General features: G+C 47.1%; 2 protein-coding genes across 2 annotated transcripts in view; one reads left to right on the forward strand and one right to left on the reverse strand.

The window, feature by feature from the left end:
- The window catches only part of PFDN1 (prefoldin subunit 1), a 28,800-nt gene extending 18,692 nt beyond the window's left edge, over positions 1-10,108 (forward strand). The window contains exon 4 of the mRNA XM_028738259.2: positions 9,848-10,108. Coding sequence (XP_028594092.2) covers positions 9,848-9,931 — 84 coding nt within the window. The 3' untranslated portion in view covers positions 9,932-10,108. The remainder of the gene's footprint in view (positions 1-9,847) is intronic.
- A 5,022-nt stretch (positions 10,109-15,130) lies between these two features.
- CYSTM1 (cysteine rich transmembrane module containing 1) overlaps positions 15,131-22,552 on the reverse strand; it is a 36,058-nt gene continuing 28,636 nt past the window's right edge. Inside the window, exon 3 of the mRNA XM_028738261.2 lies at positions 15,131-15,742. Coding sequence (XP_028594094.1) covers positions 15,636-15,742 — 107 coding nt within the window. The 3' untranslated portion in view covers positions 15,131-15,635. The remainder of the gene's footprint in view (positions 15,743-22,552) is intronic.

The raw sequence follows: 22,552 nt of genomic DNA on the forward strand, positions 1-22,552 counted from the left end.
GGGAACTCTCCACAATTCTGCTTGATATCTTCTTCATTTTTTTTTACCTTCTCCCTGTTACCGTGATGACTAATATTTTACTCCTTGGCAAGTAGAAGATGCTGTCGTCTCTTCAACACCCACCCCCCATTCAACATGCTTTAAGGAAACTGTTTGTACAGTGAGGGCTATTCTAATCAGTCCACCAGGCCTGCCGAAGTTGCAAATTAAGAGAAGCTGTGCAGGACATGGGTGAGCCTGTGATACCATGCTGTCCCAGTCTTCTGACAGATAATTTTCTCCATAGTGGAGGGAAGCAATGAATGCATGGCTGCTGGAGCAGGGACAGATTGCTTGGCTCCAGCTGCAAAGGGGAGTAGTGTGGGAGAGTTTTAGCGGAATGGCCAGGTGTGCTGCTTACCTGGCTTCCCAGGGCTGGGGTCATGGCAGGTGACTGACAGGAGGGAAGGTGAGGCGATGGAGAGGTTGGTGCCAACACCTCCCTGCTGCCTCACCTCTTCCTCTTGGAAACTGCCCGTGACCACAGTGGTGGGAAGCCGCCCTGCCCCACCAGCCGCTACTGGAGGAGAGGTTGCAAGGTGAATGGGCATGTGCCACGGGGCAGAGCTTGCCAAGGGCCACGGGATTTAGATATACCTTCAAAATGATAATAGCTCTATGGGCTGAGAGTGGGTTATAAGGAAACTCTCTGCTCTGAATACAAATACATTGCCCAACCAGGTTTCTCTCACCTGCATATGGTTTTTAAAGCCACCTTTTGTATGTACAGAGGCTACAGTATCATTCTAAAATACTTTCTGAACCTGTTTTTATTTTGGTCTGTCACTCTTTTCTACTGTAGTTTTCTTGAGTATATGAATACGTTAAATTGAAAATAATGTATGCACATTTTAGTGTGTTACTTTCAAAATCGGTGATTTAAAAGATTGTTCTCAATCACCTTTGTCTCGACATACTGTTTTTGGAAAATAAATTTTATCTTTGTGAGAGTTCCATCCTTTTGTAAGTTTCCAGTGGAGAAGGCTTTTAAAACAAGCCAACTCCCATAGAGCCAAGTAAAACTGACTCTTCCCAAAGTCCCGCCATAGCAAAACACCCCTCTCCCCCTGTTTCTTTCCACCAGTATTTTAATCTGGGTTGTCTAATGTTGACACAGCTGCACAATCATGATAATATTCCTAATGAGTGATGGCAGTTTTCTGATTTCTTGATTTTCTGCCCTCTGCTTTTCCAACTTCGTTCTGTTCTGAGCACTTTAGAAGGGATGTCCCTCAGGTCAGTGTCAGCGCCAAAGTGCCTCTTCTTTCCCATCTGCAAAGTGTATCTCAGCTTGCTGACAGTTGGAAATATATATGGCCAAGGCCATATCAAGGATTTTGGCTCTTTAAATAAATCAATATTTTGGCACTTTTGCACCCTCCTTCCCCTGCCCCACCAAATCTGCATTGCTGCTCCTTGGTTTTCAAAATTCAGACATTTTGAACAGAATGTTTCTGGGTTGTCCTAAGTGCCTTCCACTGAAAATGCATGTTTGAAATGCAAAACTACTCCCAAGTATCTGTGTCCTTGTTGATGATTAGGCTGTCTTGAGCATAGGTTTTGGAATTTGTGCTGAAATCACTTTGCACCTAAACCTGGTCTCCATGTATTGGATCAGGATTGCCAGTAAATAGAGGATTTATTACCCACTTTTTACCCACCCGTGGGTTAAACCACAGAGCCTAGGACTTGCTGATCAGAAGGTCGGCAGTTCGAATCCCCGTGACGGGGTGAGCTCCCGTTGCTCGGTCCCTGCTCCTGCCCACCTAGCAGTTTGAAAGCAGGTCAAAGTGCAAGTAGATAAATAGGTATCGCTCCGGCGGGAAGGTAAACGGCGTTTCCGTGTGCTGCTCTGGTTCACCAGAAGCGGCTTAGTCATGCTGGCCACATGACCCGGAAGCTGTACGCTGGCTCTCTCGGCCAATAAAGCGAGATGAGCCCCGCAACCCCAGAGTCGATCACGACTGGCCTTAATGGTCAGGGGTCCCTTTACCTTTACCTTTACCCACCTTGTATAGTGGGTTTTAGAGATGGTGTCTTATGCATTGTGCTGTCTGACTTCAGAGCAGTGAGATAGTAACTCATCTGATATCTCCACTTGGGACAGTTACATCTGTGATTTTTCTACAGAGCCTCACTTGCTAGAGTATATCTCACCCTCAAGGTCTTTTAACATTGCTCTAGGCCATACTTTGACAGTCATTGCACGAGTAATATCTACTCACAGAATTAATTTCATTTGCATTTATCTCAAGTATGATGACCCACCCTACACATTCCTTGCTGTTCCTTCCTCACTTTGGTTTGCTATGCAAAACCAGAATAATAGATTTTTTTTGCCTTTTCCGGGAGGAGCAGGACATGTTTATACAGACTAGTGTGTAGCATTGCTTAGAACAGAGCTGACAAAGCTTTGACTCATCCTAGCTAAACACACCTTAGTGTTCAGGTATGTGGCTGTGATGTCACAACTTCCTGCCTGGCCCACACCTCTCATTTTTACACACCTTTCACTTCGCTTGCAGCTAAATGTTAATAGATGGGACGAGCCCTTCCTTGTCTATTGTACATAACTGTCGGGCACATAAAAGTGTTTGCCAGGAAGGCTGGGCTTTTTATTGACCCATAGTTGATACCTTGCTTTCAGATATGTGAAAAATGTAAGATTTCCTTTACAGTCAGAAATGGTTTCTAATAGCAAACAGCTTTGAGTTTACACCTGCCAGTCTGTAAAAGTTGAGAAGACACTCACTAGTGTCACCAAGAGACAAAAAACGAAGATAAAGCTATGCATGTGAACAAGTGGGACTTAATTATCCAGATAATAAAGATGTGAAAGAGGGAAAATGGCTTAGTTGCTTCATTTTAATGCTTCATTTCCTTTTCCTTTTAATAAGTAATTTGGAATTAGTTCATTTGTTTTGGTTTTCCCATCCATTTTGATGAGACATTCATCCATTCTTCTGCTGCCTGCATCCTTTGTGTTTTCCATCAAATGGCATCTTTTCTGGTGTTCTGCTGCCAACCATCCATGCACCAGTCCTACCATATTTCAGACAGATGGGCAGCATGCCCATTTTATAGACAAGTTGATTTTTTTATACACTACATTAGATTGTTTACATTAATTTCACTGGGAGACCCAGCTGTATTCCAGCTTGTCACTTGTCTGCCTGAAATTCTCAAAGGCATTTTTCCAGAACTTGTGATAGGCAGAGATGCAATAATTTTCTTCATTTGCCACATTGGGAATGGCCAGCAGTATTCAGCAAGGATAATAAACAAAATTTCACAAGCTGTCTATACAGCTTGAACCCTCATGAATTGTATCTGATTTTTTTTAAAGCTGCTGCTGCTGTTTTATTTATGCCCCACCCTTCTGGCTGGGTTTCCCCAGCTACTCTTGATGGCTTCCAACACATATAAAAACATCAAGCATTTAAAACTTCCTGATACAGGGCTGCCTTCAGGTGTCTTCTGAAAGTTGCATAGTTACTTGTTGCAGTGTTATTTATCTCCTTGACATCTGATTGGGAGGGTGTTCCCTAGGCCAAGGCCTGCCACTGCCAAGAAGGTCCTCTGCCTGGTTCCCTGTAGCTTTGCTTCTTGCAGTGTGGAAACTGCCAGTAGGCCTTTGGAGCGGGACCTCAGTTTCTGGGCTGAGCAATGGGGGTGGAGAAGCTCCTTCAGGTATCCTGGGCTGAGGCTGTTTAGGGCTTTAAAGGTCAGCACCAACACATTGAATTGTGCTCAGAAATGTATTGGAGCCAATGTAGATCCTTTAGCACCGGTGTTATATGGTCTCAGCCATGGATAGGCAAACTAAGGCCCGGGGGCCGGATCCAGCCCGATCACCTTCTAGATCCAGCCCGCGGATGGTCCGGGAATCAGCATGTTTTTACATGAGTAGAATGTGTGTTTTTATATTAAAATGCATCTCTGGGTTATTTGTGGGGCAAAGGAATTAGTTCTTCTTTTTTCAAAATATAGTCCGGCCCCACACAATATTTGAGGGACAGTGGACCGGCCCCCTGCTGAAAACATTTGCTGACCCCTGGTGTCGGCAGTCATTCCCAGACAACAGTCTAGCTGCCGCATTCTGGATTACTTGTAGTTTCTGAGTCACCTTCAAAGATAGCCCCACATGGAACTCATTGCAGTAGTCCGAGGGCGGGGGGGCGGGGGGCAGATAACCAGTAGTAGTGACACGTGTAGTAGTAGTAGTAGTAATAATAATAATAATTTATTATTTATACCCTACCCATCTGGCTGGGTTTCCCCAGCCACTCTGGGTGGCTACCAACAGAATTAATGATGATGATGATAATGATAATGATAATAATAATAAAAATAAAAAAGCAATAAAACCCCAGACATTAAAAACTTCCCTAAACAGGGCTGCCTTCAGATGTCTTCTAAAAGTCAGATAGTTGTTTATTTCCTTGACATCTGGTGGGAGGGCATTCCACAGGGCGGGCGCCACTACCGAAAAGGCCCTCTGCCTGGTTCCCTGTAACCCACTTCTCACAGGGAGGGAACTACCAGAAGACCCTCGGAGCTGGACCTCAGTGCACTGCTGATCTTTATCTGGCACCCAACTGGGGTTGACAATCTGATTTCTTTCTGTTTATATTCCACATGACAAGAGGGTGTGCAAAGCTGTGCTAGACTTCTGGGTCAGGTTACATGTTGTACTCGCTTGCCAGACACACACAGCCGCCGCCTGTGTTGCGAGTAGGGAAATACAGTCCACCTTGTAAGGATTCTGGCACCTCAGCAGTCTTTGGCAATTCACTGCACTGCAAAAGATACGTAAGCGTGCTGTGTGGGTTTCTATGTCCACCTTTAACCAGGTATTACTAGTTGCCTGTGATTTTCAGTCATTGAGGTTGGGCCTTCCGGTGTACTGTATGTACCTGTTAACTGCAGGTGGACTGGTCTTGTCCTCTTTGCTCCTGGTGGCGGTGTACAATTTGTTTTCCATTTTTATTTGGTTTGTGATCTGTTGCATCCTGTTGAATGGATTTTCAATGCTCCAGTTAAATTACTAGACAAATGAGTAACTTGATAGTATCTGTCTATCTTAAGTTGCTTATTTATATGCCTTGTAACACAGACAACTTAGCCAGAGTCTGGAATATGAGGAAATCTAGGTGGATTCATCTCTGATTTATTTTGAACTGATGCTGCTCAAATTTTGGAGACCTTGCCCTGTCCTGGATGCAGATTTTCTTTAGAGAGGTACATGAAACAAGCTGGGCATATTGGATTGAGTAACTTTGGAATGAGAGGAATGGGCATGTGGACGATTGCTATAGATGGGTGACAGAAGATAGGTATGATTCTTTGGCCTTAAATAGAGGAGTTCTGTGAATGATATATATATTAAATCTGGATGTGTAACAGCATATTCTGTTTGCCCTTAGATGAGTTTACAGGGTCACTTACTTCCTTTGAGTTCAGTTAGATTAGTTTAAGAGACAAAGCCTTCAAGACTTCTCACTTAGAGTGTGATTATATCATTGCTTGCTTGCTTGTTCTCTGCATTGAAAATCTTTTGATATAAAAGCAGATTGTAAATTTTCTAAATACATAAGATAAACTTCACGGATCATAGGATAGTTAAAAATATTTGACTTCGTTGCCCTCAGATGGTTACATCTTTCCATTCAGCTGAGAACTATGTGGGCAATTTTAAGCATTCCAGTGATGGCGGCAGCTCCAGAAACTCAGTAGAACCATAGTAACTTCACATTGCTCCTGTCTGACACCTCCCTGTGGGACAGGAGCTCCCCCCCCCACCCTTTGGGGCTGGAGAGAGGAATACTCTCCAGAGAAGCGAGAGTGCCCTGCTGTGTCTCGAGATATGATTATCACTTTCCCTAAGAGTGTTCACACACAGTGTCAAAAGAATGTAAAAAATGAGAAGTGTTAACTTTAGAGATTCATAAACTCCAGGCCAGACATTTTTTTGAGACTGTGTCACAAGACACTTGACATCAGGGGTTTTAATTCAAGGCAATTGTATCATACCCAAGGATTCCAAGCCTTCGTGAATGAAGGCATCTGATTATGAGCATCTAACAGGCTGACACTTCAAAATGTGATGCCAGTGCTTGAGAAGAGCATCTTCAGAAAAGGAAGCTGACCCTGCCATTTAGCTCTGTAGATGCAGGGATGCTGATCTATCTGTCCCCTTTAGTCCAGACATAGCAGCATTCTGCTGCTGCTGCTTGGAGCCTGTGACTGAAACTGGCTAGTCTGTTCAGATTGCCAGCTCTGTAAGGATAGCAGACTTCACAAACCAGCCTTCTCTGATATGTTGCCCTTCAGAGGTTTCAGCTTCCATCAGCCTTTGTTAGCATGGGCTGCCGAAAACTGGGAAGTTAGTTTTAGGGAATAAATGGAACACATTTCTTACAGTGTCTTAACATCTAATCCTCAGAGATATTGCTGCAAAAGCTTCAATCAGATGGATTGGCCATGAGCCAATGTAGCACTTACCTGCCAAGATTGTAATAATTTGATTCATATTTGCAATTGCCCTATGAACAACTCAATGCTGCATCCTATACCTGAGCCAGAATCAGGAGTTCAGCTACCTATTCCAACATATAGTAAGTAGCTGTATAATCTCTCTTCCGTGCAAGGCAGACGCTGATCAGGAAATTGTATGCTTAGTTTTCATCAGTCAGTCATTGTGGAGTCTGACTCACGGGTTCCTGTGTGGTTGTGGAATTCCTGCAGGGTGACTGTTGCCTTGATCTCTTTTCTGGATACCTGTTTGAATGGCAGCTATTTACAGATTTTGCTAGGAAAATTGCTTTGAAGATATGCTGGAAGCCAAAAGCCAGGTGGGTGGGTGGATAACAGCAGGTTGCTCGATTAAGGGCCTGCACAAGTTGTGAGCCCACCGGGGGCTCTTGGCTGGGACATCTTCAGTTTGGTCAAAAGTTGTGCAGGGCTGACTCAGCCATAGACCATTAAGGCCTTGGCAGAGAATGTGGGAGAGTCAGCAGTGGCCGAACCAGGCAAGTGGCTTTTTCTTCCGCCAGTGTGCTGGAGGTTGAGAAATCCATTCTGGATGGTAAGATGGTGGTTACACCGGAAATTCTGCTACCTTTTTGCAATTGATTTGATTTCTCAGAGGACAAAGAGCAGCCAGACATTCCCACTGTGTTGATTCATTAGAGAGAAATATTTGTCAGACTTGGAATGATTAGCTCCCCATGCACAGCTGCCAGGTGAACTTGCTTTCTTGAGCAGGCTCTCTGTGTGGCATTAATAGAGATCACTGTCCTTCTGATAAGTATGTTGAGCCAGAATGTTGTACACTTACTTCTCAAAAATCAATTTTTTCCTTTGTTCTCATGGATGATGATTGCCATTTGAAAAGCTTTGTTCATGAGAGTTAAGAAGTTTCCTACTTTCCCACTTCCTACACTTATGGTGCCTTCTGCATTATTATTATTATTATTGTTATTGTTGTTATTATTATTAATTATTATTTTGTATACCGCCCTGTACCTGCATGGTACAGGTTTGTACAACTTTTTATTCTTGCTGCCATGTGGTCAGGTGGAAACAAATAGTATAAAGCTAGAAAGTGTTTCCTGCTTTGCGGTGATGGCCCATTTTTGTCCTGGGATCCGACATTGGAGCTGGTAATCATACCAGACTCTCGAAGGAAGCTGGTAGCTGGGGCACCTAACTGGCCCAAGCCTTCAGAGCCACTAGAGAGATAACTGACATAGGTTGAATCCCACCTGGGGAATCTGGATGGGAACGATGATGCGGCCATTCCAGCATTCCTTGGCATATATGAGCCCTTTTCTGGGTGGTGTGCCTGCTGGGGAAATGGCTTCACTTTTTGTTGGAAAGTTATTAACAATGGCTGTGGGGACAAGTGTACTAATTCCACCCATGAAAAGGGAACCGTTCTACATGTGCACTACTTTCTCTCATCTATGTATGAGTCTAACCTCCACCCACCCACCCACCACATTCCCACTAGGCCTTCTATCTTACTGGAAAGTCAACATACCTTTCTGGTCTTTGGGCTTTTTGAGAGAAACGGCAGGCAAACAAGAGAGTAGAGCTGGCAAAGCACCGTGGTGGCACCTCATCTTTGAAATGCCCTCCCTAGAGAGGCTTGCTTGGCATCAACTCATTTATCTTTCCAGCACCAGGTGGAGACTTTTTAATGTGCGCATGCCTTTTGCTTATTTTGATATTGCATCCTCTTACTGGTTTGGGTTTTGTGGCTGCAGTTGTAAGGGCTTGCGATGGGGGTGAGCGGTGGTCCTACCTGCCTTAGCCAGCACCCCCTTGCACTCTTGCTGGCAGGGCAGAAATGAGGGTGGAAGAGAGTTCTGGGGTTCCTCTGGTTTTCCCCCAGGATTGTTTGTTTTTTAAATAAAAGAACACTTCCCCTTCATTTGGAAAGCAATGAGAAGGAATTAAAGGGGCTTGAGCTCCGTTCTTTTCTTGTCACCCCTCTTTCCTGCCCCAAATACTCCTGCTGTATGACACAGTCTGCATCAGAGCACCCACAGTGGTGAGTCAGCGCTGGCTGTGCTAGCACAGAAGTTTGCAGTGATGCGTATAGATCTGTGCAAACCATCTACCTTGTCCCCAGTTCCCAGAGCAGAAATATTTGGTGGATGTTTCAACCAGGCCCTTTTAAAACTCATTTGTAATACCTCTTTAAGGATGTTTTAGTCAGGATTTCCTGACAAAGGTATTGAAAATCATTCAGCTTAGAAACATGGTCATTTACTAAGTGTTCAGCCTGTGTCTTCAATTAAATAAAACATTGGATTGAAAATTATATTGCTCTTCTGTCTTGAGTAAAACTCATATTGAAAACTAGATATCAGAGGTTTGTCTGCCTAGAGGAATGGCTGACATACTTTTGCAAGCAACATTCCTCTGTTTTGGGTTGTGCTGGCATTTGCCTCTTTCCTGGCTTAAAAACAAGGTGTTTCTCACCTGCCATTAGTTAGGTGCTCATGAGTACCTGCAAAGAGGAGGGGGGAGCCTAAAGCTAGGCTTGCACCCTGCTGCTTGGAGCAAGGGGGGGGCATGAGGGCCGAGCAGTACAGCCCTCGTTTCCTTTGTCAGGAAGAGGAAGTGGTGAAACCCCATCTCTAGGCAGAGCAGTAGCCCTTGTGTCTAGTAGCCATTATCCATCTTGTCTAAGGAGAATACCTTTATCCTCCACAATTTTCTCTAACCCTCTTTTAAAGGTAAAGGTAAAGGTACCCCTGCCCGTACGGGCCAGTCTTGCCAGACTCTAGGGTTGTGCGCCCATCTCACTCAAGAGGCCGGGGGCCAGCGCTGTCCGGAGACACTTCCGGGTCACGTGGCCAGCGTGACAAGCTGCATCTGGCGAGCCAGAGCCGCACACGGAAACGCCGTTTACCTTCCCGCTAGTAAGCGGTCCCTATTTATCTACTTGCACCCGGGGGTGCTTTCGAACTGCTAGGTTGGCAGGCGCTGGGACCAAACAACGGGAACGCACCCCGCCACGGGGATTTCAACCGCCGACCTTTCGATCGGCAAGCCCTAGGCGCTGAGGCTTTTACCCACAGCGCCACCCGCGTCCCTATTACCCTCTTTTAAGGACATCTAAATTCCTCTAACCTTTGCAGTATGGTTCTTTTTAGGGGTGCTGTTCAATCAGTGCTAGCCTCAGTTTGATAGTTGGCCCACTGATGTTGATGGACATGAGCAGCTAAGGTTCAGGTCTACTCTGAGTGGAACTTGATGGAATACAACTCTTTGCTGTTGCTTTTGTGCCTTTCAGCAGAGAAAGTCGTACCTGGAGCGGAGTGTGAAGGAAGCTGAAGATAACATCCGGGAAATGCTGATGGCCAGAAGAGCACACTGAGGGTTTCATCTCCACCACTGCCTGCCCCTTACCTTTGGACTGAACAGTTGGAAGCCAAGCATGTTTGAAACCTTGCAATATAGAACTACCTGTTGAAGACACAAGGAGCTTGAGTTATGTCATGTCAAACCCTCCCTGTATTTTGTTGCACCAGTAAATCCTTTCTGTGTTATATAATGTGGTTGCCCGACCTGTCCTGGGTTCTCTGTTAACATGGACATTTTTCAGACGCCTCTTCTGTTGTCCCGCATCTGCATTATTCTAGTTTCAACTTCCCACAATTTTTTCTGTTGAAAACCGAGCTGTAGTTCAAGAATAAGGCCTGGTCAGCCTTGGTCTGTTCTGCACCATCAGCAATAAGCACGAGGTCTTTGCGGAAAGGAACTGGTGTTTTGTTTGTCCTCCTGAATGCCATGCTTATGCCAGTCAATCTGGGATTAACCTAATTCTGGTTACACGGGGGGGGGGGGGGGGGGATATTGTGGGAAGATAGAAGCAGAACTCCTGTTCAGAGTGCTAGGATTCTTCCTTTCCGCTTGCCTCTCCCTGTAGAAAAAGGTGTGCAGGGCAGTTAATGTCTAGGGACCAGGAACACTAGGAAAAGCAGTACATAGGAACTGGGGGAACTGGATGTACACTGGCTGGATTTTGGCTTTCAACAGGATCGTGTTTTGGTGTGGCAAAGCTTGAAGGGGGGGATGGATTCCACAGTCGAGGCGATTAGGATGGTGGGAGTGGTTCATAGTTGGCATGGCGCAGTCGGAGTGCCCTTTCAGTGGGCAAACAAGCAGCTTGTTGCTGTGAAAGACGCCCATAAACCGTTGCCAAAAATATACCAGGACTCTGTAACATTTGCAGCCCTTAAAGGGTAAGAGGAGGATGTCATGCTGCTGCCACCTTGTGGCTGATATCTGTACCATGAAGCCTGCTTCCCCCATTTTATCCTCACAAGAACTTGGGTAGATTAGGCTGAGAGACAGTGACCCAGAGAAATACTGCCTCCTAGCTGTCCTAACCTGAAACAGCTCCTGTTTTATCCATGTTGACGGTGCCCCATTGAAAATGCCCCTGCTCCAAGCTTGAATTAACACAGAAGAGACCAGTTGAGGACAGTATTTCTCCATCTGTAAATGGCAGGGACACTGAGCCCTCACTTCTGGGGAGATGGGAAGATTGTGCTCAAGTTTCACTTTAAGTAGACCTGCTGATCTTAACTGGCCCAACTTAGTCACACTAATTAATTTCAGTGGGTCTGCTCTGAGTAATAGGTATAGCAGTTACAATCTTATCTGGCCCTGGCAAAAATCTTACCTAGGGTACTGCACCATCATATTTTTTACACACACACACACACACACACACACACACACACACACACACTCTCTGCATATCAGGCTGTATTCAGAGTTTAAATTGGATTGTGCTAAATCTAGTCTGTTCTGGGAAGAAACCAAGTTATAGTCAGAACTTGAAAAATACTCCAAGCTCAAGCCCATAATTGTCCTTCACCCAATGCTTCTCTACAGCCCTCCAGAAGGTATGAATAGCAGTATTAAGCCCTGAGTAGAATCGATTTTAAACAAAAGGTTGGGCTGAGGGGAAAAGGGGAGGGGTCTGTTGGCACACCGTTGTGCTACTGTAATCTGGATCCCTTTCGGTCTCCCTGCTGGGGTTCAGGTTCTTGAGTCCAGCTGCCTTTTGCTTACTTCTCTGCAGGAATTAGAATTTCTCCAGTTATAGGCTGCTGCTAACAGATCACTAAACAGAAATATTGTCTGTGTAGAGACATCTGATGCTGCCATCTTCTGGTATAAACCCAGTTTTAATCCAGTTAACAGATTCTGGCTGTACTTACCAAGTCTAGGCAAGGTAAACATTGACAATCCTATTCAGACAACCCTCTAGCCTGTACCAGCTGGTCTCTTCCAAACAACTCCCATCATTCCTGACACTGGTTCTGCTAGCTAGGGATGATGAAAGTTTTAGTTCAACAACATCTTTGGTCCCAGAAGAGGGTGGCATGGGAGTGTTGTGGGCGTAATGACACACTCCACTGACAGAATGACCCGGAACCAAACCCCTGTGCAAAATGGGGATTGCCTTTATGTATAATACTTGACATAGCAGAATAGGAAAATAATTTATTCTTCTGCAGTATCTGAATTATCTGTAATTAAATTCTTCTGCAATATCTGAATTCTAAAGAGTCCACTACAGTGCCATCTGTGCCCTTCCTTGAGGGTTGTAGCCAACAGGTGATAACAGAAGCTCCTGGCCTTCAACACTTTGGGTAGAGAAGCTTGTTGGAGGCACCGGTGGAACAGGACTGGCTCCATCCGTTTGCTCAGTTGCTGCAGACAGGGGAACACCTGAAAGTGCATTACTGAGCATCAGGCCTTGGTGAGGAGATATTAGTGCACAAAGAAGGCATGAACCATAGAATCATAGAATCACAGAGTTGGAATAGACCACAAGGGCCATCGAGTCCAACCCCCTGCCAAGCAGGAAACACCATCAGAGCACTCCTGACATATGGTTGTCAAGCCTCTGCTTAAAGACCTCCAAAGAAGGAGACTCCACCACACTCCTTGGCAGCAAATTCCACTGTCGAACAGCTCTTACTGTCAGGAAGTTCTTCCTAATGTTTAGGTGGAATCTTCTTTCTTGTAGTTTGGATCCATTGCTCCGTGTCCGCTTCTCTGGAGCAGCAGAAAACAACCTTTCTCCCTCCTCTATATGACATCCTTTTATATATTTGAACATGGCTATCATATCACCCCTTAACCTCCTCTTCTCCAGGCTAAACATGCCCAGCTCCCTTAGCCGTTCCTCTTAAGGCATCGTTTCCAGGCCTTTGACCATTTTGGTTGCCCTCCTCTGTTGTCAACCCTTCTTGGTGCTCCAAACAGGTTTTGGGAACACTTGTGTAATTTTTTTAAAAAAAATCCTATCCTTGTTCCTCTTTCTGAGATCAAATGCAGCACAATGCTTCTGAGGAATTTTCATTTCAAAGGAGGCTAGTAAAAGCTGAAGTGTTGTGCTCCTGTTCATGACTGGGCCGCAGCGGGAGAACGAATGGAGAGCCTGCTGAATCCCTGGCAATGGCGCCATGGGAGTTTTTCCTTGCTTCTGATACCAGCTGGCGTTGGATTGCCATCTTAGAGATTGCTAGCTCCCTCTGGTGGCAGCTATGTGTTAGCAGCACTTTTGTTGCATCTCTGTTGGCTAGTTAGTACTTAAAACTCTCCTTAGCTCCTCATTCTCTAGCTGTCCAGCCAACATCTATACCTTCTGAAATATTGACTGAGAGACTGCAAAACTGCTCAGATATTTTCAGCTTGCTTCCCGGAAGGGTAAAGAAAACACATCTGTGCTTCTGAAAACCAAGCTTGTATTAAAATTTAATTTAATATAATTTAAATGTATTTTTTTTTTTAAAAAAAACCATCTGTCTAGAACCAAGAGGGAGCTGTAGGTTGGCACCATGGTGTTTTCTCTCTGTGTGAGAAAGACATGGGGGTGTATTTACTGCCCAAGTGTTCACACCAATTTAGATTTTATTTCTTCCACCTTTGGTAAGTTTGAGGGACTCTTTTGGAAAACAATATATTGAAGGTTTCCTTTGCAGTGGCCTATTTGACACAAGGCACAGGTGGAGCAGGTAAGCAAGGCACACACACACCTGGGCGAGGACTAAAGTAATGTCTGTCCAATAGCGACGGACCTTACTGTAACTTCATTGCCCAACTGTCCTCTAGCTGCTCTTCTCAGCAGAAAGTCCGACAGATTTATGGTGCTTTAAATATTCATATTCCACTGTTCCATGCTAATATTATGATCCACAAAGCAGCTTAACACGAGTATAAGCATGAAGCAGATAAAACTGGCCGCAATGCGATTCCAAGAATTTACAATAGTGAGTAGTCTGTTTCTAATTCCTGCTCCTTGCCTAAAGAGATTAGGCCACGCTACAGCCACTTTTCCTAACATCATCTGTAGCAGTTGAAAGATTCCTGGGAAACATCTGAGAACATATTGAGCAGTATGACAAAGCCACCACAATCTAGTTCATTTTTTTTCTTAGTAGGCTAAATTAATTTAGATGCTCCATTACCTGCCAAATGAGGTTTTGAAAAATGCCCACTCTCAGGTATCCATGTATTTCAAAGGCATAGTCTTTCAATGCCAAATTGCTGAGCAACCCCCACCACTGATTATTTCAAATACATATTACATGCAGGCATAATATATTCTGGTGGCACACTTTAGCTCAACCTTGTCTTTAAGTCCTTGCTTGATAGCCATAAGTGACGAGGAACTGCATGCTGGTGAGGACGTTGGGCTGTCCTCCCTGTGCTTGGCTCAGAAGGCAAGCCAGCTGCCATGGGAAGGACACCCTCTCCTCCTCTAGCTCACAGCAGGCTTCAGAACATTTTCTGCAGGCTAGTAATTTTTGTGGGCTTAGAAAAATGAATCTGCAAGATCTGCAGCTTGACAGCAAAAACATTTAAGGTCCATTGGACTTGAGAATGTATTTGGCAAGGAGGTTTAAACTGGGAGAAAGGAAGGGAATCTTCCTTGAGCCTTTGGTAGATTCAGCACAAGCTTTTCAAATATTTTTCCAGCAAGCTTAAGGTACGAAAAGGGTGCTAAGTTCTTCACAGTATGTAGCCCTGCTATTCAGTAAAATACATCTGAAGCAGCTTAAGCAGAGGCTAGCTTCCAAAAGAGGGGGACGCGGGTGGTGCTGTGGGTAAAACCTCAGTGCCTAGGGCTTGCCGGTCGCATGGTCGGTGGTTCGAATCCCCGTGGCGGGGTGCACTCCCGTTGTTCGGTCCCAGCTCCTGCCCACCTAGCAGTTCGAAAGCACCCCTAAGTGCAAGTAGATAAATAGGTACCGCTTTATAGCGGGAAGGTAAACGGCGTTTCGTGCGCTGTGCTGGTGCTGGCTCGCCAGAGCAGTCACGCTGGCCACGTGACCCGGAAGTGTCTTCGGACAGCGCTGGCTCCCGGCCTCTTAAGCGAGATGAGCACGCAACCCCAGAGTCGGTCACGACTGGCCCGTACGGGCAGGGGTACCTTTACCTTTAGCTTCCAAAAGAGCTTTTGGGGAACAAACAGGCAGCTATTGGGCATTTCTACCTTTGGATGCCCTCTAAGCACACACACAATAACAAAAACTGACCGATACTCTTCATATTACTGGACCCAAATCTTTATTGAGCCCAATTTGTTAAACCAGAAGTGAAAGCAAGTAAGAAAAACAAACAATGATTGGCTTAAATTATTGCATATTATTCCATTTCTAAGAATGGTAAAAATTATAAATACATAATTTGTAGTAAAAGCCTTTTTGCCAAAAAAAATATTTAGCACATTCTTTAAAGAACCACAAAGTTGTAGAAACAATGCTATAAAGACGTGGGGGGAAAGGGAGGTTTTCCTCCACTAAAACTAAAAAGTGCATAACCAACATCACGGTGCTATCTCTAAGGCAGGCAGGTGTTCCTGTCGCCTGTGCAAAGCAGATTTTTCATTACAGTACTAAAAAAGCAGTTGAGAAGATCAGAGGGAGAGGAGGGGGGAGAAGAAGGAGGAGGAGGAGAAGGAGAAAGAGGAGGAGAAGAAGAAGAAGGAGAAGAAGAAGAAGAAGAATGCATAGCACTCTAAGTCAGAGGTACTGAGGCTTGGCTTCTCAGGGCACTCAGGTCAGCATGTCCCAAAGGCAGCAGCAGCACAGCGCAGTCCAACACGCTGTCAGGCAGGTACTTTCGGCAGAGTTATCCCTTCGCTGTTCTTCCACAACATACACTGGGAAGAAGAGAAAAACACACGTCAGAGGGGCTGCACCCAGTTGTGACCCATCACCCACAATGCAAGAAGAGGCCTGTGGCCAACTTAAGACTTTATTTACACAACTGTTCTCCCATGGCTAATGACACTCAGAGGGTCGTGGGGCTCAGTATTGCCCAACATGAATTTGCCCTGCTGCTTGCAGGTAACCTGGAGAGAGATATATACACAGAGAAGCCTGGAAGGTTCTTGAATGTTCATCTTGCACATTTAAAGAAAATTAAGCATCTCATTCCTTTACTAATGTAGAAGGGTAAAGGTACCCCTGACCGTTAGGTCCAGTCGCAGACAACTCGGGGGTTGAGTACTCATCTCACTCTATAGGCTGTTTGTCCACAGACAGCTTCTGGGTCATGTGGCCAGCATGACTAAGCCGCTTCTGGTGAACCAGAGCAGCACAAGGAAACACGGTTTACCTTCCCGCCGGAGTGATACCTATTTATCTACTTGCACTTTGATGTGCTCTTGAACTGCTAGGTGGGCAGGAGCAGGGACCGAATAATGGGAGCTCGCCCCGTCGCGGGGATTCAAACCACCAACCTTCTGATCGACAAGCCAAAGGCTCTGTGGTTTAGACCACAGCACCACCCACATCCCTAGAAAGGTGGTACTCTACCCAATTAAATAGCAGAAAGTAACCCTTCTCTTGCATTCCAGAATTCTAACCAATGAAAGCAAAAGGTGCTGGGATAACTGATAGGCACCTGGGTATTCTTAAAAACAGTTCCACTAAAACTAATACAAATAATAAACAATTTAACATAAAACTACCTGCACTTAGATTTTTTACTCTGTGTTGATCACCCTTTTGCGCTAAGGATCATTTCCCAAAAAACATTTCTGCCTTTGTCCTTGTGGGGCCTTCTTGGATTTGGCAAATGCCTGGAGGAAGGCAATCTCGATCAGGGCAGGCTGAAACTAACCAAACAGGTTTGTCTTGAAATCTATCTGGACCTTGCTTTGTGTTGCTAGCCTGAATGGATGAGGAGAGTCTAGCAAATGCCGTTTTATGTTTGTCTGCACACAGAGAACACACTGTTTTGCTAGGCTCCAGCATCAGCCGACCCGACAATGGCTCCATTCTCGACACCCCCATTGCTTCTTGCCCACACGGCCACTGACACCTCAGTGTTACTGTAGGACATTCCTCATAGTCCTCCTTGGGTGTGCGAAAGAATCAGCCCCCTTCTCTCTCCCCATCTGTGAATGGAAGCTATTTCACAACATCTTTAAATTTGGGACCAGTTATCTGAAGGATTTGATGTAGTGTATACCCTCCTTCAGGTACCCTGGGCAGAGAGGGTCTTTCCAAAGACAGCTCCTAGATTACAGAAAGCCCTTCCCAGGGAGGCTCACCCAGCGCCTATGTTTAATATCCTTTGGGTGCCAGGTGAAGAGCAAAGTACTTTTTACCCTCCTAGGCCAGGGGTCGGCAAACTAAAGCCTGGGGGCCGGATGTGCCCCCCCCGGCTTGTAAATCCAGCCCGTGAACCCTGCTGCCCGCTTGGTCAGTCCCCGCGTGCTGTGGACGCCTCGCCACACTGACTTCCGCGATGCTGGCACGGCTTCGGATTGCCTGCAGGAAGCTCCTGCAGCCAATCTGAAGCCTTGCTGCCTGCACACTGAGGTAAATCTGGCGTGGCCATGGACAGAGAGGTGGGTGGACAGAGAGGTGGGCCGTGCCATGGGCATCATGGGTCTTCAGCCGGAGCTTGGTGCACCTACTGGCCCGGCGCCCGGCTTGGTGCTGGAGGATGAGCTGCCCACCGTCCTCCCAGCACTCCACCTGCGTGGCCTGCCTGCCAACCTGGCCTCGGACGACGGAGCGGCTGCTGCTCGTCAACAATGGCGGTGCTGAGACGTGCTCCTGAGCGCGTGCAAAGTGCATTCTTCCTCTAGGTCCGGAGGCAGCTGCGGGAATGGCTTGCAGGGTATTTATAATAATATAATAATAATAATAATTTATTATTTGTACCCCGCCCATCTGGCTGGGTTTCCCCAGCCACTCTGGGCGGCTTCCATAAAAACCAAAGATACAGTAAAATATCACAGATTAAAAACTTCCCTGAACAGGGCTGCCTTAAGATGCCTTCTGAATGTCAGGTAGTTATTTATCGCTTTGACATCTGATGGGAGGGCGTTCCACAGGGCGGGCGCCACTACCGAGAAGGCCCTCTGCCTGGTTCCCTGTAGCTTTGCTTCTCGCAATGAGGGAACCGCCAGAAGGCCCTCGGAGCTGGACCTCAGTGTCCGGGCAGAACGATGGGGGAGGAGACGCTCCTTCAGGTATACTGGGCCGAGGCCGTTTAGGGCTTTAAAGGTCAGCACCAACACTTTGAATTGTGCTCGGAAACGTACTGGGAGCCAATGTAGGTCTTTCAAGACCGGTGTTATGTGGTCTCGGCGGCCGCCCCCAGTCACCAGTCTAGCTGCCGCATTCTGGATTAGTTGTAGTTTCCGAGTCACCTTCAAAGGTAGCCCCACGTAGAGCGCATTGCAGTAGTCCAAGCGGGAGATAACTAGAGCATGCACCACTCTGGCGAGACAGTCCACGGGCAGGTAGGGTCTCAGCCTGCGTACCAGGTGGAGTTGGTAGACAGCTGCCCTGGATACAGAATTAACCTGCGCCTCCATGGACAGCTGTGAGTCCAGAATGACTCCTAGGCTGCGCACCTGGTCCTTCAGGGGCACAGTTACCCCATTCAGGACCAGGGAGTCCTCCACACGAGCCCGCTCCCTGTCTCCCAAAAACAGTACTTCTGTCTTGTCAGGATTCAACCTCAATCCATTAGCCACCATCCATCCTCCAACCGCCTCCAGGCACTCACACAGGACCTTCACTGCCTTCACTGGTTCTGATTTAAAAGAGAGGTAGAGCTGGGTATCATCTGCATATTGATGAACACCCAGTCCAAACCCCCTGATGATCTCTCCCAGCGGCTTCATATAGATGTTAAAAAGCATGGGGGAGAGGACAGAACCCTGAGGCACCCCACAAGTGAGGGCCCAGGGGTCTGAACACTCATCCCCCACCACCACTTTCTGAACACGGCCCAGGAGGAAGGAGCGGAACCACTGTATGACAGTGCCCCCAGCTCCCAGCCCCTCTAGGCGGTCCAGAAGGATGTTATGGTCGATTGTATCAAAGGCCGCTGAGAGATCCAGCAGAACTAGGAAACAACTCTCACCTTTGTCCCTAGCTCGCCGGAGATCATCAACCAGCGCGACCAAGGCAGTTTCAGTCCCATGGTGAGGCCTGAATCCCGATTGGAAGGGATCCAAATGGTCCGCATCCTCCAGGCGTGCCTGGAGTTGTTCAGCAACCACGCGCTCAATCACCTTGCCCAAGAATGGAAGATTTGAGACTGGGCGATAGTTGGCCATACTGGCCGGGTCTAAAGATGGTTTTTTAAGAAGCGGTTTAACGACCGCCTCTTTCAGCGGATCTGGGAATGTTCCCTCACAGAGGGAAGCATTCACCACCCCGCAGAGCCCATCGCCCAGCCCTTCCCGGCTTGCTTTTATTAGCCAGGATGGGCAAGGATCAAGGAGACAGGTGGTTGGTTTCACGCGTCCAAGCAGCCTGTCCACATCCTCGGGGGTAACGGATTGAAATTGATTCCATGCAACTTGACCAGACAGAGCTCCAGCACTCTCCCGCCCCAGCCCTGCTCCCACGGTGGTGTCTAGCTCCTTCCGAATATGAGTGATTTTATCTGCAAAAAACTTTGCAAAATCGTTGCAGGAGATCTTGGGGTCTTTACAAGGCCCCGGTGGTAAAGGTGGTTCCGTTAAATTGCGAACCACCTGAAAGAGTCTCCTGCTACTATTTTCTGCAGATGCAATAGAGGCGGCGAAGAAAGTCTTCTTCGCCGTCGCTATCGCCACTTGGTAGGCTCGACGTTGAGCTCTAACCTGTGTCCGGTCAGATTCGGAGTGCGTTTTCTGCCACCGACGCTCTAGCCGTCTCAGCGATTGTTTCATCGCCCTCAGCTCCGAAGAAAACCACGGGGCTGTCCGGGCTCCATGCAATCGGAGAGGGCGCTTCGGAGCCAGACAGTCGATAGCCCTGGTTAACTCCGCATTCCAGCGGGCCACCAGGGAATCAGCTGAAAGGCCATCGACATGGGATAAAGCATCCCCTACCACTCTCTGGAAACCATTTGGATCCATTAAGTGGCGGGGGCGGACCATCCGAATTGGTCCTACCTCCCTGCAGAGGGGAAGGGTCGCGGAGAAGTCCAGTTGCACCAGGAAGTGATCTGACCATGGCACTTCTTTTGTTTCACTTTTACTTAGTGTCAGATCACCCACGTCACTAGAGGTGAACACCAGGTCTAAGGCATGTCCATGACTATGAGTTGGGCCAAACTTATTCAGGGACAGCCCCATGGAGGCCATGCTTTCCACGAAGTCCCGAGCGGCCCCTTGTAAGGTCGTGTCGGCATGGATGTTAAAATCCCCTAGGACAACCAAACTAGGTGTCTCCAGGAGAAAATCCGACACGACCTGAAGCAGCTCGGACAGGGAATCCTTGGTGCAGCGGGGAGGTCGGTACACCAAAAGGAATCCTGTACTGCCCCTATTGCCCAACTTCCAGAACATGCACTCAGAAAACTGGATCTTCCCAGTAGGACGCCCGGTGCAAGCTAGTGACTTCCTAAAAATCACTGCAACCCCCCCTCCCCGCCCACATGACCTGGGTTGCTGTGCGTAAGAGAAACCTGGTGGGCAAGCAGCGGCAAGGACAGGCCCATCTGCTTCCTCCAACCAGGTCTCTGTCACACATGCCAGGTCAAATCCTCCATCCACAATCAGGTCGTGGATGGCAGTGGTTTTATTCATCATTGACCTGGCATTGCACAGCAACACTTTCAGGTCATGTGGGTATCCCTTGCTGATTCCAGTATCCATCCGGTCAAGGCCAGACCCGGAGGCAGGGATAGTCTTCAAACAACGACTAAACCTGCCTCCTCGGTAATGACATGGTCTGGTCTTAGCGTAACTCCGCCTCCTGCCCATGATCACCGAGATCGGATGTCCCAGTGCTTCCCCCCCTGTGGAACTTGTCCCAGCCATCGTGTTGGCTGGGGAGCCACTCCCAGGCAGCCCTGATCCCACCCCTTAAAAACAAAACACAAACTATACAGAACCAATAAAACAACAACAACAAAAAGGAACACAACAGTTATACTAAAATTAATCCCCAACCAACAATCCCACCCACCCACCCACCCCCAACAAAGGAAAAAAGGGGAAAAAGGAATAAAAATTTAAATTGCCACCGACTGCTTGAGGACATTTTAAAGTACATTAGCCACCTGGAACAGGGAAGCAATGGCAGAACACTTCCCACACTTCCCCAACAGTTTGTTCCAAATAAGGGCCTGGGCCACGCCCCCTGGGCCAGTTGGAGAAGGCTCTGCAGTCCTCACCCAGCCGATGGTCCGAGGCCTCACCGCAGCAGGAGTCCCTTTATAGCTGGGAGAGATGGCCTGGGCCACGCCCCCTGGGCCAGATGGAAAAGGCCCTGGAAGGGAGCAGGCCCTGCAGTCCTCACCCAGCCGATGGTCCGAGGCCTCACCGCATTTATATTTTTCAAAATATAGTCCGGCCCCCGCAAGGTCTGAGGGACAGTGGACCGGCCCCCTGATCTGATGAAAAAGTTTGCCGCCCTCTGCTCCTAGGCCTTTCAGAACTACATTGGGCAAGGAAAGGCAAAGGGGCAGGGGAGGGAGAACTCAAGCTACGCTGCACAACACGCAGCCAGGCTGGTGCCAACTGGGCAGGAGGTATGGGGCCGCATCTTCCACATAGACTGGTGTGCTCTGCCCCCCCCCCCCCCAACTTGAAGGAGTGTCATGGAACAAGAGGACTTGGGATTCAAAGCTTTCCCCAGTCCATCCCAACATGCCTCTCCCCGCTCCCTCCTGCCAGAGGCCCAATGGCACAGGGGCGGGCACAGGTGTTTGAGACCTGCATGGGTGGATCTCCCTCTCTGTCTACTAGGTTTTATTTCACCCAGGTTCAAGACCCAGTTTGGCACATACACCCTCCATGCATTTGCACAGGCACACACAGGCTGGGAGCCTCCATGGTGCCCCACTGGAGGCTTCACCCGGGACAAAAAACCTGGCTATTCCTCCCCCGTAGCTACAGCTCTGCTACCCCCAACTGAGTTTGCCAGTTCATTGGGACCTGCAAGGAAGTCTCTGGGACAGGACTTTATCTGTGGTCACACTCAGACTATCAAACTCTAAATCCAGGGGGACTTGGCGGCCCCCCACTCCCCACAACTAGGTAAAATGCCTCTTTTTCAGCAACCTTTGACAATCTTAGCTGAGGAGTTTCACATTAGAAATACAAATCATCTCGCAAAGAAGTACCATTTAAACTGCTGGATCGAATTTCCATATCGTAAATTAAAAGTGTTCACAATATGTTTAATATTATTTAATATTCACAATCAATATATTTAATTAAATATATATCATTAAATACACAATTAATAGATTTAATATAGTCAATTAATAAACAAATTTAATACACAAACAAATGTTCGTGTTTTTGTTAACAACGTAGGACACAAAAATATTTTTTTAAGGCTTTAAAATGCTGCTTCTTGAATACTGCAGCCCACAGACCCACCCTGCTGGACCCTCCTGCTTTGACCATCTTTGCTATTTAGTTCCTCACAGTTGGAATTGAAGAAAAGCTTTCATAAGGTCTCTCAGGAACTGCAAGGGCTGCAAAGACAACCAAACTCCA

Source organism: Podarcis muralis, chromosome 8 (assembly GCF_964188315.1).
Source record: "Podarcis muralis chromosome 8, rPodMur119.hap1.1, whole genome shotgun sequence".
NCBI classification, from domain to species: domain Eukaryota; kingdom Metazoa; phylum Chordata; class Lepidosauria; order Squamata; family Lacertidae; genus Podarcis; species Podarcis muralis.